This window comes from Vipera berus, assembly GCF_964194415.1.
Source record: "Vipera berus genome assembly, chromosome: 7".
Classification (NCBI taxonomy): domain Eukaryota; kingdom Metazoa; phylum Chordata; class Lepidosauria; order Squamata; family Viperidae; genus Vipera; species Vipera berus.
Window position 1 is genome coordinate 10,714,231 of NC_138209.1, and position 21,735 is coordinate 10,735,965.

General features: G+C 40.0%; 2 protein-coding genes across 7 annotated transcripts in view; both read right to left on the reverse strand.

Annotated features, from left to right (window-relative positions):
* HNRNPD (heterogeneous nuclear ribonucleoprotein D) overlaps positions 1 to 10,772 on the reverse strand; it is a 13,418-nt gene extending 2,646 nt beyond the window's left edge. For 2 of the 4 annotated variants that reach the window (XR_014027117.1, XM_081332761.1), the window contains exons 1-6: positions 10,308 to 10,772; positions 5,774 to 5,942; positions 5,365 to 5,526; positions 3,918 to 4,049; positions 2,866 to 2,965; positions 1,798 to 1,944 (exon numbers count right to left, since the gene is read on the reverse strand). Coding sequence is in view for 1 of the 4 variants with exons in the window: in XM_081332761.1 (XP_081188887.1) it covers positions 1,798 to 1,944; positions 2,866 to 2,965; positions 3,918 to 4,049; positions 5,365 to 5,526; positions 5,774 to 5,942; positions 10,308 to 10,528 (931 nt within the window). In the remaining 3 variants the exon portion in view is untranslated. Of the gene's footprint in view, positions 1 to 1,797; positions 1,945 to 2,865; positions 2,966 to 3,917; positions 4,050 to 5,364; positions 5,527 to 5,773; positions 5,943 to 6,528; positions 6,624 to 9,222; positions 9,815 to 10,307 lie in introns of those variants that run through there. The other 2 variants (XR_014027118.1, XR_014027119.1) reach the window with 2 other exon arrangements.
* A 2,450-nt stretch (positions 10,773 to 13,222) lies between these two features.
* On the reverse strand, positions 13,223 to 21,735 carry HNRNPDL (heterogeneous nuclear ribonucleoprotein D like). Of its 3 annotated transcripts, XR_014027121.1 has the most exons (9): positions 21,435 to 21,735; positions 17,470 to 17,638; positions 17,202 to 17,363; positions 16,351 to 16,482; positions 16,135 to 16,249; positions 15,513 to 15,680; positions 14,670 to 14,764; positions 14,183 to 14,287; positions 13,223 to 13,492 (listed from the first exon to the last, which is right to left on the reverse strand). XR_014027121.1 is itself a non-coding variant. In XM_081332804.1 (8 exons), the coding sequence occupies exons 1-7, from the start codon at positions 21,608 to 21,610 to the stop codon at positions 14,694 to 14,696; spliced, it is 993 nt and encodes a 330-aa protein (XP_081188930.1). In that variant the 5' UTR covers positions 21,611 to 21,734; the 3' UTR covers positions 13,223 to 13,492; positions 14,670 to 14,693. The 3 variants fall into 3 exon arrangements, 2 of the variants coding, with proteins under 2 accessions (XP_081188930.1, XP_081188931.1); XM_081332804.1 differs by lacking the exon at positions 14,183 to 14,287 and having other exon boundaries at positions 21,435 to 21,734; XM_081332805.1 differs by lacking the exon at positions 14,183 to 14,287 and having other exon boundaries at positions 21,483 to 21,733.

Sequence of the window (21,735 nt, forward strand, 5' to 3'; positions counted from 1 at the left end):
ATTTTTGTGCAAGATACTGCAAAGATGCAAAGAGCAATACATAAAAAGTAAGGAAGAGAAAGAATTAAAAGCACTGGGGGGGGGGGCTCTAGTGTCGATATATCTTAATAATGGCTCTGCAACAAGAAGCAACTGAAGGCTCAAAAGTTCTTCAGAACAAACTATAGGATTCCACTAGAAATTGAGAGTTTTCATTTTCTGGGACAGATTTTTTTCTAAAACGGGGTCCAATATTTTCTGCTCAGATTTTCAACTGCTCGTAGAAAAGGACGTTCCATCTTTTGAAAAGCCGATCACTACAAGCACAATAGCTTTGCCGTTATTTTAAATAGCAGCAAAATTGCATAATATTCTGTATAGGTAGCCCTCAACTTCAAGAGTTTCTTCAGTGCGTGTTCGAAGTTACTACGGCACTGAAAAAAGGAACATGGCTGTTTTTCATACGATCCTTGCAGCATCCCCATGGTCAGGTGATCAAAATACAGATGCTTGGCAGCTGACTCATATTTATGCTAGTTGCAGTGTCCCAGGATCATGTAATCACCTTTTGAGACCTTCTGACAGGCAAAGTCAATGGGGAAACCAGATTCACTTGTGTTACTAACTTAATAACTGCAGTGATTCACTTGACAACTGTGGCAAGAAAGGTCATAAAATGGGCAAAATCTGCTTAACAAATATATCTCACTTAGCAACAGAAATCTTGGGCTCAATTGTGGTTATAAGACTAGGGGGGCCTTCGCCCAGGTTCGCCTGGTGCGTCAGTTGCGGCCCTATCTAGACCGGGATGCCTTGCGCACAGTCACTCATGAACTCGTGACCTCCCGTTTGGACTACTGCAATGCTCTCTACATGGGGCTGCCCTTGAGGACTACTCGGAGGCTCCAGCTGGTGCAGAACGCAGCCGCGTGAGTGGTGGTGGGGGCTTCCCGATACTCCTATGTAACACCTCTACTCCGTGAGCTGCATTGGCTTCCGGTTGCCCTCCAGGTAAGATTCAAGGTGCTGGTTACGACCTATAAAGCCCTAAATGGCATGGGTCCGGGTTACTTACGGGAGCACCTGCTGCCGGCATCAACTTTCCTTCGTCCAGTGCGCTCCCACAGAGAGGGCCTCCTTAGGGTGCCGTCGGTCAAAGTGTGTCGACTGGCGGCCCCCAGGGGGAGGGCGTTCTCTGTGGGCGTGCCAGACCTTTAGAACCGTTTACCGGTGGAGCTCCGGACGGCTCTTTCCGACGTGACCTAAAAACATATTTATTTGAACAAGCCGGCCTGGTCTGATGGGTTTAGGGGTATTTTAACGTTTTGTATTAATCTATTGAATTGGGCTGTTGTATTTAATATTTCTTTTAATTTTTATATATTGTATTTTATTGTATTGCCCTGTACACCGCCCTGAGTCCTTCGGGAGAAGGGCGGTATAAAAATTAAATAATAATAATAATAATAATAATAATAATAATAATAATAATAATAATAATATATTATTATTAATTATTATTATTATTATTATTAATTATTATTATTATTATTATTATTATTATTATTATTATTATTATTATTATTATTATTATTATTATTATTATTATTATTATTATTATTATTATTATATATGGAATAGCTCCTTTCAGATGACCTATGTCCAGAAAGTTTTGGGCAGACGGGAGAGGAGCACGTGGAAAAGCTGAGAAGTGAGAAGAACCTGATTTATAGTTGACCCAGAATGCTTTGGCAGAACTGTTTCCCCTTTTATTCACACCTCCGTGGTACATCAAGATAAATTTTGCTGTATACGTACTACTATAATCTCCATATCCATAATAGTTATTGTAGCCAGTGTAATCATAGCCTCCATAGCCTCCATAACCTTGACTGTTGTATCCATAGTTGCCATAGCCCTGATTCCAATAATTACTGTATCCTGGGTTCCAGCTTTGACTGGAGCCTACAACAAAATTAGAGCAAGAAAAGGAAAACATGCCTAAGTTTTGGATATTCGATAACTGCATTCAAGCAAACTGACCCTTCAAAACAGTAGCTTGTTTCCAAAATTATACGAGCATAAATTTGTATATTGCACAAACTTTATGCTAACGATGTTTATGCCATGCACCCTTCAGTTCAGGTACTAAATAACATGGCAAAAGATACCAAATCAAAGTTGCCATCCAAGCAGAAAATTCCAGTCACCTTTGTTGAAGCAAGCTGCCTCTCACTTTTTTTAAAAAAAGAAAGAAAAGGTATTAAAAAGAGAAAATGGAAACACCTCAGCAATCTTCCTCTTGCTACCTTTTCCCCGTGTTATTATGGAGGGAGGGGTAAGCAGGGGGTAGAGAAGCCTTGTCTCCCAGCAGGCTAGAAGGGGGGGGACGAACTTTGAGCCCAACTCTTTCTTGTCTGGGTTCAGACAACACGCATGGGAGAAATGCAGATAAAGGGACACCATATTATTGCTTCTGATCCCGGCTAAGGCACTTCTCTCATTGACCTAATTTTACGCAGGCATGTTTTTTCACATCACGCTTAACTATTAAAACGCTGTACAAAAACAATCCATGCGTTTAATTTCAGGCAAGCCAATGAGGGGTTTTTTTTTTATGGTGCTGCTGCAGGAGCAGCAGCTAGATCACGTTGTGCCACACGTGTGGATGTGTTACGTAACTTTCCCAACTGTTCAAAATTATCCCCTCCAACAGTTCTTTCTGAAATTTGAAAAAGAACGGCACACAAATTAATGTCTGCATTCTTAAACACAAAGCCAGTGGCTGGATTTTAACTTTGGTGAAAAATTGAAAAGAACCGTGAAACTCAAAATTCTCAGGCATCTGGAAAAAGACTGGCAGTTTTTTTTATTGCAGAAGCCTACCTCCACCACGGCCACGGGCTCTTCCAGAAAATCCACCTCGAGTCCCCCACTGCTGTTGCTGCTGATACTGCTCTTTTGACATTGCTACTTTTATTTCGCACTGAAACATTTAAAAAAAAAAGTCAACTGAATATTTCGATATTTTTGTGAAGCGTTATTTAGTCCACATTATCATTGTTATCTATGACATTAATGCTTCTACGATCACTGGGCAAGGCAAAGCAACATATTCATCATATGATTTGTCAGTATAAAATGCAAATTTAATAATAATAAAAAACGGTTTAGCATCACATCACAGGTTCTCTCAAAATACCTTGGTAATAAGAATTATGAATGTTTCAGCAGTACCTACTTAATGAGACAATATTTACCAGGTTTAATGTTTTTGTAATTGGCAAAACCTTATTAAACGTTTGCTTTTGAAATTAACTTAATTTCACCAAGTAATACATGATCCAATACTGTTACTGGGGGGGGGGAATTGTAAAAGCAAGAAAACACCATTAGTAAAATAATGATAACCCATCATCATATACTTCAGAAGAATCTTTTTGAAATTACTATCACAATTAATAAACTATATCAAATCAAAAGCAGTTAGAAAACCGGTGACTCTTATTGAAACAAAAAATTAGACCACATAACACAAACACACATACACACCCAGAAACATACACAAAATAACGTAACCTATGGCATAAACGTTGCAGCACATAGCATCCCATATTAATTTTTCCAGTTCTGCAAAATGTGCAATTTCTTTCAACTCTACCAACTCATTGTTATATAGATTAAACAAAGATGAAAGGACTGTGTGTGATTAATCACAAATAATGATTCCAAATATTTGTTCACCAGAGGATTTTTGAGAAGCATGCAAAAGATGCATCACACTTGTTACAAGTGTAGCTTCATCCAAGGAATCCACACCAGCCTGTCCATTTGTGTTCTCTCCTGTCTATACTTCAATCTTCAAAGCACTGACCTGAACAAAACCAGGATTCGCTTTCTAAAAAGAAGGCGTTTTGGAATCATAGCTTGAAACATACTTTACTAAGACCAACGTTATGATATTTTTTCTCCATGATTTTCTTCACTGGTTCTTCATCTTTGAAAGTAATGAAGCAAAATCCTCTGCGCTTATTGGTTTTGTTGTCCATAGGAAGTTCTATTGATTCCACCTGATCAATATACCAAATGAGATTGATAAAAATCAGTTATTCTGTAGTCTAAATTATTATAAAGCTTAACAATTATTTAATAATGTTAAGCAACTATTATACTAAATAATCTGAAGAAACTAGTTCATGTTAGTCCATTTATTGAGTTAGAAGATGTTTATACTGCTGATCATATATGGATTTGTATTTATTTACGAAAGTATACATAAAACTGGTAATTACAAAAATCAATATAAAATACAGCTCAGCATCTTTATAAATCGGTATGTCTACACACTCACTAAGAAAAATTAGCTCTTAAGAATTTATAGTTCTTTCACTTTTTACAGAAAAGATGCCTGAAATTTTACCCATCTCTGCAAAACTTACTACTTACATTTAATTTGAAATGCTCTGTCCATATAATAGAATTGCTTCTACAATAAAATGAATGCAATGCTAAAACACCTGTTGATTTTAGTGAAGCTGGCATTACTTTACAACTCCAGAAATGATCACCAATACAAACACGACATTCTAATCCAGGGGTGTCAAACTGCCGGCCCGCAGGCCGGATGCGTCACGTGGAAGCCGCGCCCACCCCATTGCCAGCAATGGAGAAAAAGCTCCGATACGTCGTGCGACGTCACGTGTCTGTTCTAATCAGTTACAGATCAATGCTGAAATTGACTTCTGGGGAAAAAAGTAAGGAATCCCAAGAAGTACTTGGTTTATGATAACTTAAGACTCCAGGTATTATAAACTCTATGCACTTGTGCCCTCTAATTAAAGACACGATTAAAACAGATATTTGCATGAGCAACTGTGAGTCAAACAAACTGGTCAAACCAACACCCAAACCAAATACAAGTAGTCCTCGACTTGCAACAGTTCATTCAGTGACCGTTTGAAGTTATACAGGCACTGAAAAAAGTGACATGATCATTTTTCACACTTATGACCTCATCCATATTGTCACATGATCAAAATTCAGATGCTTGACAACTGACACATATTTCTGAAAGCTGCAGTGTCCTTGGGTCACATGATCACCGTTTGCAACCTTCTGACAAGCAAAGTCAATGGGGGAAGCCAGATTCACTGAGCAACTGGGTTACTAACATAACAATGGCAGTGATTCACTTAACAACTGTGGCAAGAAAGGTCATAAAATGTGGCAAAATTCACTTCACAACTATCTCGCTTAGCAACAGAAACTTTGGGCTCAATTGTGGTCATAAGTCGAGGACTACTTTCTTTTCTTCTTCAGGAGCGTTATACAATTATCTAAATAATTAAGAATTCTTTAACCAAGATATGAAAACAATTAACTCACCTCACCAAAACCTCCAAAATACTCCCTTATTTTCTCTTCTGGCGTATCTGGTGACAAGCCACCCACAAAAATCTTTTTCACTGCTTCTTTTGTTTTCATTGCTTTAGCTCTTTTAGGATCAATCACTTTGCCATTCAGTTTGTGCTCTTTCTGATCCATGACCTGAAAGCAATTTTTCTTTTTTTAAGAAAAGCTTTACAAAATAAAACATATTAAATTTTTATGACTATAACGCAACAAACCCTTACCTTACAATTTGTGCTCTCTCGAAATTAACAGAACCTCAAGAACTTGCACATTATTTCCACTGTCTTATTTATTTTGTTTATTAAACTTATATGCCACCCATCTCGCTTGGAGACAGCTCTAGGCAGCCTGTCTAATTAGAAAAAAATAAAAACAAACTTACCTTTTCCACACTCTCAGATTCTTTGAACAGCACAAAGCCAAAGCCTCTCGACCGCCCTGTAATTGGGTCTAACTTCAGGGTGCAATCTACAACTTCACCAAATTTTGTGAAGTAATCCTTAAGATCCTTCTTTGTAGTATCCCAGCTAAGGCCACCGATGAACATTTTTCTGTAGACATAATTGAGTTTCAAGCTGTAAATTATCAACGCTATACTTTCACTTACCAGCGTATGTCACAAGTACACCCAACTTGCCTTTAAGGTTCCAAGATTACAAATATGTTCAAAAACAAACCAAATTCCTGTTCACAATCACCTTCTGTCACCTAACGCACTAGAAAAATGAAGTGTCTCCAGAATTTATTCCTTATGTTAATATTTAAGAGAAATAGAATCTGGCAATGCTCCCCCCCCCACACACACACAAACCCCACTGATTCTAATCAATGAATCATGGGAGGAGGTGATTCAAACCAAAGATCTTATTTTTCAAAAACTGCTCTAGCTAAAAGGCTGGTCTGCAGATGGAAACTGCATGACAAGAGAAAATCAGGAAAAGAAAAGCCCAATACAAGTAGCCTAAACCTAACTGCTGTCAATCAGTCCGAAAGACTCTCAGAAGAGGTTACACACATAGCAAAGTTAATCCAAACGCTGTCCTAACAGCAAACACCCCTTCCTTCCTCCATGCTGCTGACAGTTCAAGCTAACACCCACTCAGTAGCCTAAAATACTTCCCACAGCTATACGCTTACCTACACAAGATAAAGTAGGGCTGCCACCTTGGCATGGAAGTGACCACACAACTGGCTGGCTCTGCTTACATGTCACATCCAAGGCTGCTTTTACTCTATTGCAACAAAACAAAGCGATGGGGTGTCTTAGATCTTACTGCAAACACAAGTTTTTGTTTGAATGCATATCAATGACAAAATCTGCAGCAAATTTAAAAATACTGGTGATGGTATGTTGGCTTCAGTCTCTTGATTTTGAAAGTGAACATATCTTTGTTGCTGTGAGCACTGCATACACTGCATACTGTATACTGCACATGACACAGAATCTACTAATCAATCATTATGTATTGTCAAGTTTTCAGAACTCACTCTCATGAATTATCTTTATAGCTCCATATGCTACCGCAAGGAAAATTTTCATGTAATATTTTATCTATTTATATTTCTTATTTCTAAACCACCCAATCTCCCTCAGAGATTTTTACACTGATATTACTCCTGTAAATCTTTGCCATATAAAATACCTAACAGCAATTTCCAAAATGATAAGTAAGGACATGTTCAGCCACTCCCTGCATTGCAATTCCAGACAAAGAAATTTATAATCAGGAAACGGTACCACACGTACCACATATTCAAGTTTCCCAAACAGGCCAAAATGTAGGGAAATGTGAAGATATAAATACTGAAGGAAAAAAATGATAATTATCTCTACGTCAAAAGAGCATATTGAAGCCTCACTTCTCTTCCAAGCCAACGCCATGGAATTTTTTTATCTTAAGTTTGCACCTTATACTTTAGCACTTGCTTACAGCATGTGATGAAATGCAAATGTTGATAGAACACCTCATATTTGGGCTGAATTTCTGCATGGAATAATTAACTCATTTTCAGAAGTAGTCATGCAAAAGGAACCAGCTGACGCATATTTAAGTTAAAATAAATAAGCCCATTTATTAGATAAATATGCATCATTACAATAGTTCAAAAATAGATTGGAGAACCATTTGATTGGGATAGTATAAGACTCCTGCCTTGAGTATGGGTTAGACCAGAAGAACTTCCAGTGCTATGATTCTATGAATCAAAAGCAGATAATTAGATGTATGTTGTAAAACAGGGACACATAACTATATGTGGCCACTGAAGCATCCCACAAAATTAAAATTTGAGACTTCTGATGAAGGCTTGGCGATTTAAGTAGAGAAACCATGACAAAAAAAATCAGCTTAAAGAGAGGAGGAAACCAAGAGATAAAATTAGTATCTTAAGCCTCAGCAAGGCTTAAGATCTTGCAACTGTTAAAAACCATTCCCAATTTTTTTAAAAAAATTATCCTAACCTATTCTAATATCATAACATCTCCAGCCATATCCTTGTGGCTCTAGAGGCCAAACAATGTTGTCTGCTCTCCAAAACATTCACTAACTATACGTTTGCTAAAGACTTGGGGGAAAAATATCCAAGTGACAAATGTGCTAAGCAAGATATTGGTCTGCTTTATGTTGTTAACAGTTCCACATTGAACAAAAATAGATTCTTCCTCTTTAAGGTACGTAATCAATGTGTTTATTACTTAACTATTTAAATATTTTTTCAAACACCCCAAAAAAACCCTGTGTATTTACAAGACTGATGCACCATGACAGACCTGTCTATTCCAAATAAAACATGCAAATCATATGTAATACCTGAACTGCTTTTTAAAATAATGTACTAGTTTTGGTTGCATTAAAAGGTTTTTCCACAACAACTTTAAAGTTATAACAGACTAAAGTGGAAAAAAATAACTCAAACACAGCCAATTTTTATCACTAAAGATTAGGGTTCTGCTAACAATTTTTAAAACTGAAAAAGTTTGAAATCCTCTGTTTTAGGCAATCAAATCTATATACTCCACTGCATACAAAATACAAAGCTTTCTTCTCACAAATATCTGGATACCCTCCAGATATTTAATAGCCAACCATGTCAACCACAAAATCAAAAGGATCGGCAATAGGGTCTATGAGGCTGCATATGTCAATTACTTTCCTGTACTCATTAATCTTTATTTCACTTTAAAAGGACATTCAAATTCAATGCCCAAGCCCAAAACAAACTTTTCAGATTGTTATCCCGAAATGAAGAAAAAATCTATACAATTTCTCTGGTGCTACAACCTAGCACTATTTCCCACAATACATTTTTGTAGCTGTATACATGGCACTTTAACAACAAAACAGGATTGTTGTTAAGTTTTCACCCTGCAGGTTCTTTCCAACTATTTCAACTCTTGAAATTCACGTTACTGGGCAGGGGAGAAGGCATATGAAATAATACAGGTAGTCATCGACTTACAACCACAACTGAGCCCAAAATTTAAGCTGCTAAACAAGACACTTGTTAAATGAGTTTGGGCTGATTTCACAATCTGTCTTGCCACAGTTGTTAATTGAATCATTGCAGTTGTTAAATCAGTCACATGGTTGTAAAGCGATCCTGGCTTCCCTGTTGACTTTGCTTGTCACAAAAGGTGATCGATCACATGACCCTGGGACCCTGCAACCATCATAAATATGAGTCAGTTGTCAATGCCTGAATTTTAAGCACACCACCACGGGGCTGCTGCTACCACCGTCGTGTGTGAAAAATGGTCCTAAGTCACTTTTTTTTCAGAGATATTGTAAGTCTAAACAGTCACTAAATGATCTGCTGTAAGCAGAGGACTACCTGTAATAATGGTGTTGTCCTAAGCCAGACCACAAGCCGGTGATTTCGACTAGTTCTTCCCACCTCCACTAGGATGGCCGGGCGGGAGAAGTGGGTCACGAGAAGTGGGTCACGAATGTGGCTGTCTAAAACAGGGATCCAAAGCAATCCCTTCGGAATAGCTATGGAGATTTGCAGTCATCCAGGTCACGGTTGCCCCAAAGGTGCTTTTTCAGGATTCAACTGGACTTTTTTTTCTCTTTTTCTTTTCTCTTTGAAGACGTCTTGCTTCTTCAGCTCTGACTAGATCAGGGGTAGGCAACCTCGGCTCTTTTATGACTCATGGACTTCAACTCCCAGAATTCCTGAGCCAGCATAGCTGGCTCAGGAATTCTGGGAGTTGAAGTCCACGAGTCATAAAAGAGCCGAGGTTGCCTACCCCTGGACTAGATGGTGGGGAATGGAAGGATTTATACTCCTTGCAGACAGCTGGTCATTTGCTTTCTTTTAGACTTTAGTTTACAGAGTGGTTGAGGCCACTTGGAGGCTTCTTCGTATCCTCAGGGTCACCTGAGTAGTGGATTTATACTGACCAGCTGTCTGCAAGGAATATAAACCCTTCCAATCCACCCACCCACCCCCCACCCCCCAAACATCCAGTCAGAGCTGAAGAGGTTTCTTGGATGAGAAGCGGAACAGTCTTCAGGGGAAAACAAGAAAGTCCAGTTGCCTCCTGAAAAGAAAAAAAAGCACCTTTGGGACAAGCCCTTCGGAAGTTTCGACCCTTCCACAGCCGGCGATGCCCGACCGCCCCGCGCCTCAGCCGCCCGAGTTCAGCGCGCTTTTCTTCCAAGGTTCCCTCGGAGAAGGGGAGGGGGAGAAGGGCCGGGTTACGGGGGGCGGAGGAGGGAAGGGAGAGGGAGGAAGGAAGGAAGGAAGGAAAGAAGGAAGGAAGGAAGCAAGCGGCGACGGCGCGTTTCCTGCAAGAGGCGATCGCCTCCCATCGCCGCCGTCTCCTCGGGCCGCCCGTTCAGCTCCTGCGCCTCGCGGAGACCGAAATTGGTGGATATTGGGGGGGGAGGAAGGAAAGGAGGCCGCCCGCTTACCCTTCATCCTCCTCGTTCTTGCTCGCGTCGATTTTGGCTCCCTCCGATTCGGTTGAGCCGCCGCCGCCGCCGCCCCCTCCTCCTCCGCCGCCGCCTTCTCCTCCTCCACCCTCGGCCCCTTCCGTGCCGTCTCCGCCGGGGGCCACGATCCCTTCGAGCTGCTCGGTCTCTTCCGAAGCCTCCGCCATGGCTTCATCTCCGGCGAACTGCTCGTCCGACATGAGTGTGTGTGCCTATTTGTGTGCGTGCGTGTGTGTGTGTGTTGGGGGGGCGCTGTAGAGACTCGGTCTCGAACGAGGAGAGAAATAGATGGCCGCTGAAAGGGAAAAATCGAGTTCCACGGGGAGGGAAGCGGAGCTCCGGCTACGGGGAGAAACAGGCTCCCCCCCCCTTTATTTCCTTCTTTCTCGCACTTTTAATGGCGCCGCCTCGTTGACTCCGATCTAAAATGGCTGACGGGAAGAATGCGACGGCGCGGTCACGTGAGCGAGAGCCGCTCTGCCCCCCCTCGTTTCCTGGCGCGCATTTCCTCCCCGGGTGCAATCACCGAGGCAGGTTGCTAGAGCGGAGCTTCTTTCGCGCCACGCTCGAGCAATGCGGCCTTGGCGCTTCCAACTTTTGTTTCCTTACCCCCTCTCTCTATTGCGGCGTTCCTCGACCTTGAAAATTTGTACGGTGGATGTGGGGAAATCTGAGAATCGCAGTCCGCTCATCTTTTTTTTTTTAAAAAAAAGTTGCCACGGTTGGAAAAAAAACGAATCCTCGAGACGTTAAAAATGGGGGGATTTGCAGCCCTAAAGCGTTGCCATTATGTGCCTGCACCGTTAGACGCCAGAAAATCGCTCCTGCGCTGCAAAACACAAGCCATCTTTCCAACTCATTACTTTGGCAGCCACATTACAACATTTTATATTTTGTTTGTCATCTGCTTTTACCCACTCCCCTAGAAAATTGATAAAAACCCAAGCTTCGGTATATCAATCTTCTAGCGGAGTGGGTAAAACAACAATGACCCAAAAACGCTTCCAATAAAAAATAAAATAAAAATATTACTGTGAACTGCCAGGCAGATAAAATTTCCCGACTGGGGAACTGAAGAAATTAAAATCCTGCAACTTGGGTTTTTTAAAAAATCATTGCCACATCCCTCACCATGAATAGCGTTAAGGCAGAATTAAATTGGTCCAAACTTTTTGGAAACCTTTAAATGCCCCTCAACCACTCTCCAAGACACAATGGTCCTTCAGCAACTAATTTAAACAAAGAGCATCAGGAAAATAAGTACTTGGAGGTGTCTCCCAGCAAAAAAATTTAATATAAAAGTAATGATCTGCAATATTCATCAATATAGCATCTAAAACCATTCGAATCACAGTTGAGTCATCAGTAACTCTATTTGACCACCTTCCATTCCAAACCAGATTTTGAAATATGAGCCAAATCTTCTCATATTCTGGACATTTTTATTCATACTTAAAATACTATATATATATATATACCGGTATATAATTCTTAGTTTTGCTTTGCTCTATTCTTAAAATACAAGCAACACATTTTGCCTTTCCCAGCAATCAGCCATGTACAGAAGTGAAGTTAACTAATCAGCAAGAGTAAATAGAATCAAGTTCATAACTCTTCTCTAAAAAGCTATTTGCTTCCAATTGTTCAATTAACTCTAAAACAACTCACCTGAATCTCAAATGGGCAAAACTGAACTCAGTAAAGCTGGTAATACATTTTGTAATTTTGCTTTTTATAGATCACAGCTCTTGAAAGTGAAGTCCCTTTGAGTCAATCTCAATCCCTTATTTCTTGAATGCATCTATAGAACTTTCTTGAAACATGAAAATATAACTTTTTCTTTACTTCCCAGTAAAGCCTTAAAGTCTTGACGTTTTCAAAATGTTTTATCAGATTCAACCAGTTAGCTTTAGAGATTAGACAACATCAGCCAGCTGCTGCCATTTTCTGGGCAAAACTAACATTAAAAAGTATAAAAATAAGTCTTAAGCTTATAGACAAAATTAGCCTGAATGAGGTAGTTAAGTTTTGAAGCTGTTTATATCCTTAATGCTAGGTTGACATGCAAACTTTCCCAAGTATGCTACATTTTTCTATCACACTTACTTTTAACATTTTATCAAGATTGACAAAATTATATTAAATTTTCTATTCAGGAAAGTGCTCAAATTCAGCTGATATTAGGGGTTTTTTTGTAAAAGCCTTGTTACTTAGGTCTTAACATGATTTCTCCGTAATTCAGGCTTTTTTCTTTGCTGAAATTTTTGCCCAGCCGATTTTCAGATAATCTGCTTTTAGAAAACATTTTTAATCAACAAAATTATAGGGGGGGGGGGGGAAACAATCCTAATTGTAGCGCTTTCATATTTATCTAGAAACAGCCACTATTCTGCTTTCATAAACTGGTTTTGCAGACATATTTTATCAGCATTATCTTTAGGGTTAGAAATAACACAAGGTGGCAGTACATCCAGAATATATTCTCAAGTAGAAGTTGTAAAAAAATCTATTATTTAGCAATCAGTATCTTACCAAAGTTGATGGCTACATAAATTAGGTTTGTGTTTGCCTCTATTTTCATGTGATCACAAAGTGGTCATTTCAATGCATGAAAATTTATTTATTAACATTTCTATATTGAAGATTCCCAGCAGTTAACAAAATTATAACAAATCATAAGGCATTACAACACAGGATACTACTCTTTTGAATAATCATTCTGTTTGCAGCCTCCTCACTGCAATTTTCTAGTCCAGGTACATATCCGTAACACGACACTCCAGTGCTGCTGACCTTCAAGTCCCAGCATCTGTAGGAAGCATGGCAACGGCGTCTCAAAAACTGTTCACCTCTTGCTACTATACAGCAGTGCCAAGAGCACAACCTCAAAATGCAACAGTCACAGAAGTTTTTATTTGAGTCATTCAACAAGAAATTATACAAATAAAATTGTATAAACACAAGAACCACATTGGCATCGTAACACAGATGACAAAAGGACAAAAAAGTAAAAACCATGAAGAAAACTAGCCAGTCACTATGTACAGTTAGACACTGCTGTGTCATACACTAAAAGTCTTTTACAAAACAATTTCATGTCACGAAGACTACCCTCTCCAGTCAGTCCTTTAAGTTCTGCAAGATGGCTTTGCTGTAGTCTCTACCTATAAAACCAAGACAAAATCATTATGAGACCTGTGTGCAACGTTTGAAAGAATTTTTAAAAGGTCCATTTTCATGAACTGCTTTAAGTCCTCTATTATTCCTTGCTTCACCGTTAAAGATCATATGCATCTGTCAACATGAAATAACTTTTGATCACCCAATTACATTTTACATCCCGGTTGACCAGTTCAGCTCAAATGATGGAGCTATGTCAAAGAACTGTAGAAGCTCAGCAAAGCAGTTCTTGGTTTACTAGAAACCAAGCTGTGGAAAGAATCTTTCATAGCTTCAACCGCTAATAAAAATAGAAAGTGGCAATACAAGGAAAATTGTTAGCCAGGTGGTTAAAATAGAAACTGCTCTCTGCACATGATCTTTAATGTTCCCAGATTTAAAAGTTCGTTTTGGCTTGTAGATTTCACTAATAGCTATAAAAGAAAAAAAGCAAGCATTAAATCTTAAAGAACGAACACTTAAAATGAGGTCCACAATTGATATACAACACTAAACAGAAGGCCAAAAATGATTAAGCTGTAAAGGCATTTATGCACTTTTAACTCCTGTAAAAAACCATTTTAAGTTAAGTTAAGACACTTAAATCTTCAAAGTTTTTTTTAAAAAAGAAGCCAAAGTCTGAAGTTTTCCACTTTAATCTTTACGCTGGTACATGAAGTTGGAAGAGACCATACCACAGGACAGCGTTTTCTGGTGTATGCCTTGCGCTCTGCCTGCAACGTGCGACCCCCAGAGATAGACGTGGTCAGGGTGACACACGGCCTGCAAGGAAGTTCCCGCTGGCGGGTACAAACAAGGTATAATGTCAGAGTTAGAAGACAACAATCTTGTTTTGCTTAAGTTGTACCCATTTCAGTACTTTACCTGTTGGTTAACACTTCTATTAAGTTTAATTATTCGTCTACACCACCTGGCACACAAAAATGTAAACAGAAAAACTCTTATGTTTCTCTGACATACTAAGGACGACGAATCACCTTTTACAGAGTTAAAGATCTATAGACACTTAAAACAGAAAGTTTAACAGACATTCACACACGTTTTAATTTTTTTTTAAAAAATAAGCTATCCAAGAGAAGTGATTTTTAAAAATTTATTTGTCTATTGATCTTTAAAATTAGATTAGATACACGAGAGGTGATACATTCACCCAATACACACCTGTTTCTTCCCAAATATTTTCTTTTAATATGGCTGGTAGTTGTTTTGGTGATTACCGCCACCTCGGGATGCCTTTCCGTATGTGCTTTGCTGTCCTATTGCAAGAGAAAATATTGGCAGTTTTAGGAACTGTAAGAAACCTCAGGTTGGTTTGACAACAAAAAAAAAGCACTTGTCAAGCTAGACCTTACTATTTAAACACAAAAAAAAATTCTGTAATACTCTTAAACTTTGACATCAGCTATTGTTATAAAAAGCACCTCAGAAAGTTGACTTTTTCAATTTTTTTTAATTTATTTGGTCTCATTGATTTACAATAAACTCAAAATCAAGACATTACAGTTCAATTAACATAGTTAAAAAGTAAAAGGTAAAGGTTTTTCCTGTCAGTCATGTCCAACTCTACGGCACAGTAGTCCTCTTCTCCGTTTCTTGGCCAAGGGAGCCAGTACTGTCCGAAGGCACACAGAACACATGCTTTCAAATAGCTAGGTGGGCAAGAGCTGGGGCAAGGAATGGAAGCTCATCCCTTCCCGAGGAGCTCAGGTCTCAAACCTGGACTATCAGCTCTCCAGCTGACAAACTCAGCGCTTTTAACTGCTGAGCCATGGCACCCGAGTTAAAAGTAACAACAGTTAAAAGGGTGTTAAAAATATTTTAAATGCTTCTTTGAAAAGCTAATACAACTATTAGAATCCTCAACTCTACAAAGAATGCTTTCGAAAAGCATGCACCCACGCTTTTGAATACATGCAACAGTACTAGCTCTTCCTGGAAAGAGAGACTGACCAGAAAATTAAGTTACAATTTACAATTAAATGGAAAGTCAAATAAAAATCTTACCACTGTAATCAGCATATCCCTGGCCGTAGCCATAACTTGGGTAATTGTACCCAGAATAATCATATCCCCCATAGCTGCTATAGCTTTGATCACTGTAAGGACTGTTGTAACTTCCGTATCCTTGATCATAGTAATTGTTATACCCTTGATTCCAATTTTGGCCTTGACCTAAAAATGAATTGATTGCAGCATTAAGTCTACCTGTGTTTTAAGTTAATAAATAAAAACTAGAAGTTGCTATAGGACAAAATCTGTGAAGTACTTGCTTTGTTCCTTTCCAACGCAGTTTCTAGTCTGGTATTCCAAAACTCATTTAACGCTAGACCAGGGGTAGGCAACCTTGGTTCTTTTATGACTCGTGGACTTCAACTCCCAGAATCCCTGAGCCAGCCATGCTGAGGGGAAAGGGAGAGGTTTCCAAGCTGAGCCATGCTGGCTCAAGAATTCTGGGAGTTGAAGTCCACGAGTCGTAAAAGAGCTAAGGTTGCCTACCCCTGTGCTAGACCAAACAAACTAGAATGTACTTTTCCCTTCGTGCTAAAACTGAGGGAATTTTTTCTTAAATTATTTTATTTGGCGAGTTGTGTACTTCAGCCATTACGTTACAATTTACCATACTTACCCCTGCCACGTCCTCTGGATCCCCCACGCCCACCAGATGAAGCACCTCTGCCTCCCTTTTGTTGTTGCTGCTGCTGCCTATAAACATCTTTGGGTTGTGCTACTTTGATCTCACACTAAGGACAAACAAGAAAGTGAGTGTAACTTTTAATACGAAATGTATGAAGACTATATGAAGTTAATGATTGCAACTTCTACAAGTAACAACCACCAATACCTTGCCAGAACCAATCTGATGGTATCTGCTTTCCAACAATTTCTTTACTGGTTCTTCATCTGAGTAAGTGATGAAGCAGAAACCTCTCCTTTCATTAGTTTTTGTGTCCATGGGAAGTTCTATATTCTCAATCTGAAAGCCACATTAAAAACAATCAAAGTGTATTCACTTAACCCCAAGTTCCTTACCCACCCCGTAATAGGACCTCCAATTTTTAAAACCAATCTCTTTTTCTTCCTTTTTTTAATGCTTGGAAGGTATCGTAAACTTTATGTAGCTGCAATTCACATGTTTTAAATCAACTCCATGAAGTTTAGCCCCTTTTAACTTTTGCCATGCAAAAAAAAAAACGTTTAGAAGATAATCACTAACACCTCACCATATTTGCATTCCTTTCCATGTTATTTCTCCTCTGATTTTCCAGTTCAGACTTTTTAGACCAAAAATTATGTCATCTCTACCCTGACAATCACCACCTTGCTACAAACAACACTGATGTGGTCAAAAAGAACAAAGCAAATTCCCTTGCATCCTTCTCAGTGCAAATTCATTCCCAATTTTTTGCAGGCAATTTGGGCTGCTGTTCTTGATTTAGACCAGGGGTAGGCAACCTCGGCTCTTTTATGACTCCTGGACCTCAACTCCCAGAATTCTGGGAGTTGAAGTCCAGGAGTCATAAAAGAGCCAAGGTTGCCTACCCCTGATTTAGACGTTATACGGGTCAAGTCAGTCAAAAGAAAATGGCAAAAATTACTTGGGCGTATTGCAATAAGCTATGTTTTTAACTAGACATTATACTGGATAACACTCTCCCCTTCCGCCATTTAAATAAAGCTTTAAATGGATTATACCTCTCCAAAACCGCCAAAATACTCCTTGATTTGTTCTTCAGATGTATCTGGACTCAGTCCACCAACAAAGACCTTTTTTGGTGGCTCTTTCCCTTTCAGGGCTTTTGCCCTTTTGGGATCTATTAACTTGCCATCCAGTTTGTGTTCTTTCAATTCCAAGACCTAAAAAAAAGATATTTATTGAAAATTCAGTTCCAGGAGGAAAAATCAACAGATGGTTGGAATTGTTTAGAAAAGATTCCATGGTCCCACAGAGATGACTACATACCTTCTCAACACTGGCAGCATCTTTGAAAAGCACAAACCCAAACCCTCTTGACCTCCCTGTGACAGGATCTGTTTTTATTGTGCAATCCACCACTTCACCAAAGCGAGACAAATACTCTGTCAAGTCTTTTTTGCTTGTATCCCAGCTCAGACCACCAATGAACATTTTACTGGAATGGAAAAAAACAAGGTTTCAAAAACTGGCATTCATATGGTTACATTGATCAAACACAATTAAAAAAACGTACTAGCTAATTTGCCCCAATTCAGGTTGGGGCAAATCAGCTAGTAAGTTTTTCCCCCAAGTACATTGTACTTGGGGGAAAAAAACCAGAAATAATTTTTAATTGAAACAATGAGGGGGAGAATAAAAAATCCAGAATGTCATCCTTCATCTACTTTCCATCACAAAACATGCCAATTGTCATGCAGAAGTTATTAATCTTCTCCAACATTTACAAAACATGAAAATGATCTTCAATATTACCTAAACCAGTGAAGGAAGGAGTGAAATGTCTAACAATCCAAAATAGTTTATTAACATATGCTAGGTATGCAATACATTTGAACATAAACTGTCTTAAGCAAAAAAGCAAAGCAGAATAAAATAGAAAGTGACCTCAGCCATTCTGGAAACATTCCAAATTTAAAACAGTCCCAATCCAGCCATGAAACACCATTTTCAAAACACAGTGCAGTAGAACAGTACAGGAATACTTCTGATACATGTCAAAATATCACTTTTTGAACTCTAAAAACTTTATTTGAATAAAGTACTGAAATTAGGTGTTTGCAATTTCTGCATATCTCTGCTAAATATGACTGTAAGGAACATAAACAATCTCAAAAACTACCCCCTTCTGACAATTAACATTTGGAAGTCTTTAAAAAGAGGGGAGATTTTTTTTATTTAAAAAAATGAAGAGCAGTTCTGTATATTCTGAAATTATGGCCAGCTATCTCAGCTCCATAGACAAAATTTGGAACATGTTTACTGAAAGGGTTAATGGATTACAGTAGGATTTTTTCATAAATAAAAGGTGGGCCAATTCCTGAATCAAAACAGTTGAATAACAAAACTATAGTATTGATGCAATTAGAGATCGAAGAAAGTAACTGGATTACTTCAATATTGTTGTAAAAAAACACCAATGAAATACAACAGATTCCAAGGAAGTAACTTTAAAAAACCAGTAAAAACTTGCATACATTTTATTCCAAGGTAGGTGCCAATCACATCTTCCCATAAAATCAGAATACAGCATTGTGCCTATGAACGGTTACAAACCCCAAAGTATCACAGCAATTGTGTGAGACACTGGATAAGCAAATCCAGATCTTCCTGATGCCAGTCCAATTTCTTAATTATTACATTGCACTCTGTAAATTCTCCTTAACCATAAACACAGGTAAGACGTTTATGCATTTAAAGTGAAGGCTACAACTACTACAGCTCTACAAAAGTGGCAACCTTTCTTCACGAAGATCTCAAGCAACTGTTTTCTTTTAACTGTAATCAAAACAAATAACTGCAACTGGATAACTGAAAACATGTCTACAAAAAACTAAGGCAGGGATAGGCAACCAGCATGGCTGGTTCAGGAAGTTTGGGAGTTGAAGTCCATGAGTCATAAAAGACCCAAGGTTGCCTACCCCTGAACTACGGGAACCACAAATTTTTCAGTAGGAGATAAATAAGCTATAACCAGTATGATGTTGACTTTGCTAATAGGCTACAATGGTGGCATCAGATTTGCCATAGAAAAATGGAACCGGAGGTTCAGAGTTCACTATCTTCAAACTTTCTTTCCTACGTAAATTCCAGCATACAGTAGATAACCTTGATTGTATTTTTACTTTATTATCTTCTCAATGTCAAAGTTGCACATACACTACTGCTTCATTTTATCTTCACAACAACCAATCATGAATTGGCAGAGGGGGCACACATAACTAACCCAAGATCATGAAGACATCTCTTATCTAATCCTCAAACATCAGAACCACACTACAGCTAAGGAGGGCATCCTAAAACCCAGGAGAGTTGGTACCTTATCCTTCATCTGCACCTAAAATAACAATCCAAGCAACTTACTGCATGTTTTAATAATACTGTACAGTACTTTACATCTTTTCGAGATCCATTATGGCTTCCAAGTGTTGTGTGCAGCCTGTAGACACCAAAACAGCTCTCTCCCCATACTCTGTCCTGCACATGGCTTACTTTCTGCTATTTGCAGTCCTCCAAATACAGGCAGTCCCCTATTTATAACCATTCATTTAGTGGCTATTCAAACTATTACAACAGCACTGAAAAAGATGACTGTTTTTCACACAAAAAAGCATCCCCACGGCAACTGCTATGTATTTATGATGGTTGCAGTGCCCCAGGGAAATGCGATCAACTTTTGTGTCCTTCTGACAAGCAATAGATTAGTCAGATTCACTTAACTGCAGTTATTAAACTGCCTTGATTCACTTAACTGTGGCAAGAAAGACTGTAAAATGGGGCAAAACCCATCTGTCTTGCTTAGCAACAGAAATTTGGGGCTCAGTTGTGATCGTAGGACAAAGACTACCTGTAACTACTTTAACAGGCATATACATAGAATGAAGGCTACTGCTAAGCTTGTAAGCCGCCCTGAGTCTTCGGAGAAGGGCGGGATATAAATGGAATTAAAATAAATAAATAAATAAAAGGCATGCTTGCCTCCAATCATCTCCTAGACCAGGGGTCTTCAAACATGGCCCTTTTATGACTTGTGGACTTCAACTCCCAGAATTACTCAGCCAAGCAAGTTGAAGTCCACAAGTCATAAAAGGGCCAAGTTTGAAGACCCCTGTCCTAGACCAGTCTCAAACTTTGCAACATCAAGACACGTAGCCTTCAGCTCCTTTTAATTTCCTAGCCAGCATGCTACGAATTGAAATCCACAGATTTTAAGTTTCGGACACTGCTTTTAGACCACCTTTCTCATCCTGATGTAATCCAGATGCATACAGCTGAGAAGGATACAAAATCATAAATCTAGTATATCTAGAGAACAGACAGCTCTCCCCTGCAAGTGGCTGACAGCAAAGAGGGTGGCAGGTAAAAAAAAAAAAAGAATCCTGATCTGAAATGTGGAACTTTGGAAAGATCGTCCCGGCGGGAGGGTTGGGATTACATGCACCTGATGAGAATCAAAACCCCACGATCTTTCTTGAAAATGTAACGCAGGGGTCTTCAAACTCGGCCCTTTTATGACTCATGGACTTCAACTCCCAGAATTCCTCAGCCAGCTTTGCTGGCTGAGGAATTCTGGGAGTTGAAGTCCATGAGTCATAAAAGGGCCGAGTTTGAAGACCCCTGATGTAACGTTATCGGGGGGGTGGGGCGGCCCTTACGGCCAGCCGCGCTCTTGGCCAGTTCACCCCGCAAGGCTTACGCTGGCCTGAAGCGGAGGAGAGCGCGCGCCTGCAGGGCCCAAGCCAAACCCGATAAGCATCTTGAGGCGACGTCCTCGCCCCGCCCACAAAAGCACCTTCTTGCCAACTCCGCCCTTCCTTCCTCCACTTCAAATGTTGCAAGTTTGGAGTTCGCCCCGCCCACCCGACGGGGCCAGCAACGCGCAATCTCGGCCGCTCCGGATCCACCTCCCCCCCCGTCCGGGTCCGCCCACTAAAGTCCTATAGGCTGCCGGTTGCGTCACGAAAGACCAACCAAGCCCCTCCCCCTCGCCGCTCCACCCATTCGGAGGTGAGGCCCCGCCCCCCTCCCGCGAGAGTGTGGGGGGGCGTGAAAAGACACAAAGGGAAATACGGCGGCGGGAGGTGCAACGCTCGCAAGGAAAGAGCGCGATCACGTGGCAGCTGCCGGGCGAAAGGCCTTACTGAGAGGCCCCCCCCGGATTACTTTTTTTTTTTACGGGCCAAAATGGCGCCCGAGCTATCGACTCGCTCTCTTCTCTCCCCCCCCCCTCTTACTCGTTCGGTAAAGCTGTCCCTTCCTCCTGATTGCGATCCCCCTCGTACCCGTCATCCTGCTGGTTCTTGCTGGCGTTGATCTTGGAGCCTTCGGCGAACTCTTCCTGGCCGCCACCGCCGCCGGCACTTGTGTTGTTGTTGTTATTGCTACTGCCGTAGTCGGTGTTCTCCTCCATAGCGGGAACGGGCCGAGGGGAAAGGAAAAAAAAAAGCGCGCGCACAGACGCAAGGAAAGAGATTGAATACGCGGTCCGACCCGAGTATTAAAATGGCGGCCGTAACAAGAGATCCGGGCAGAGCC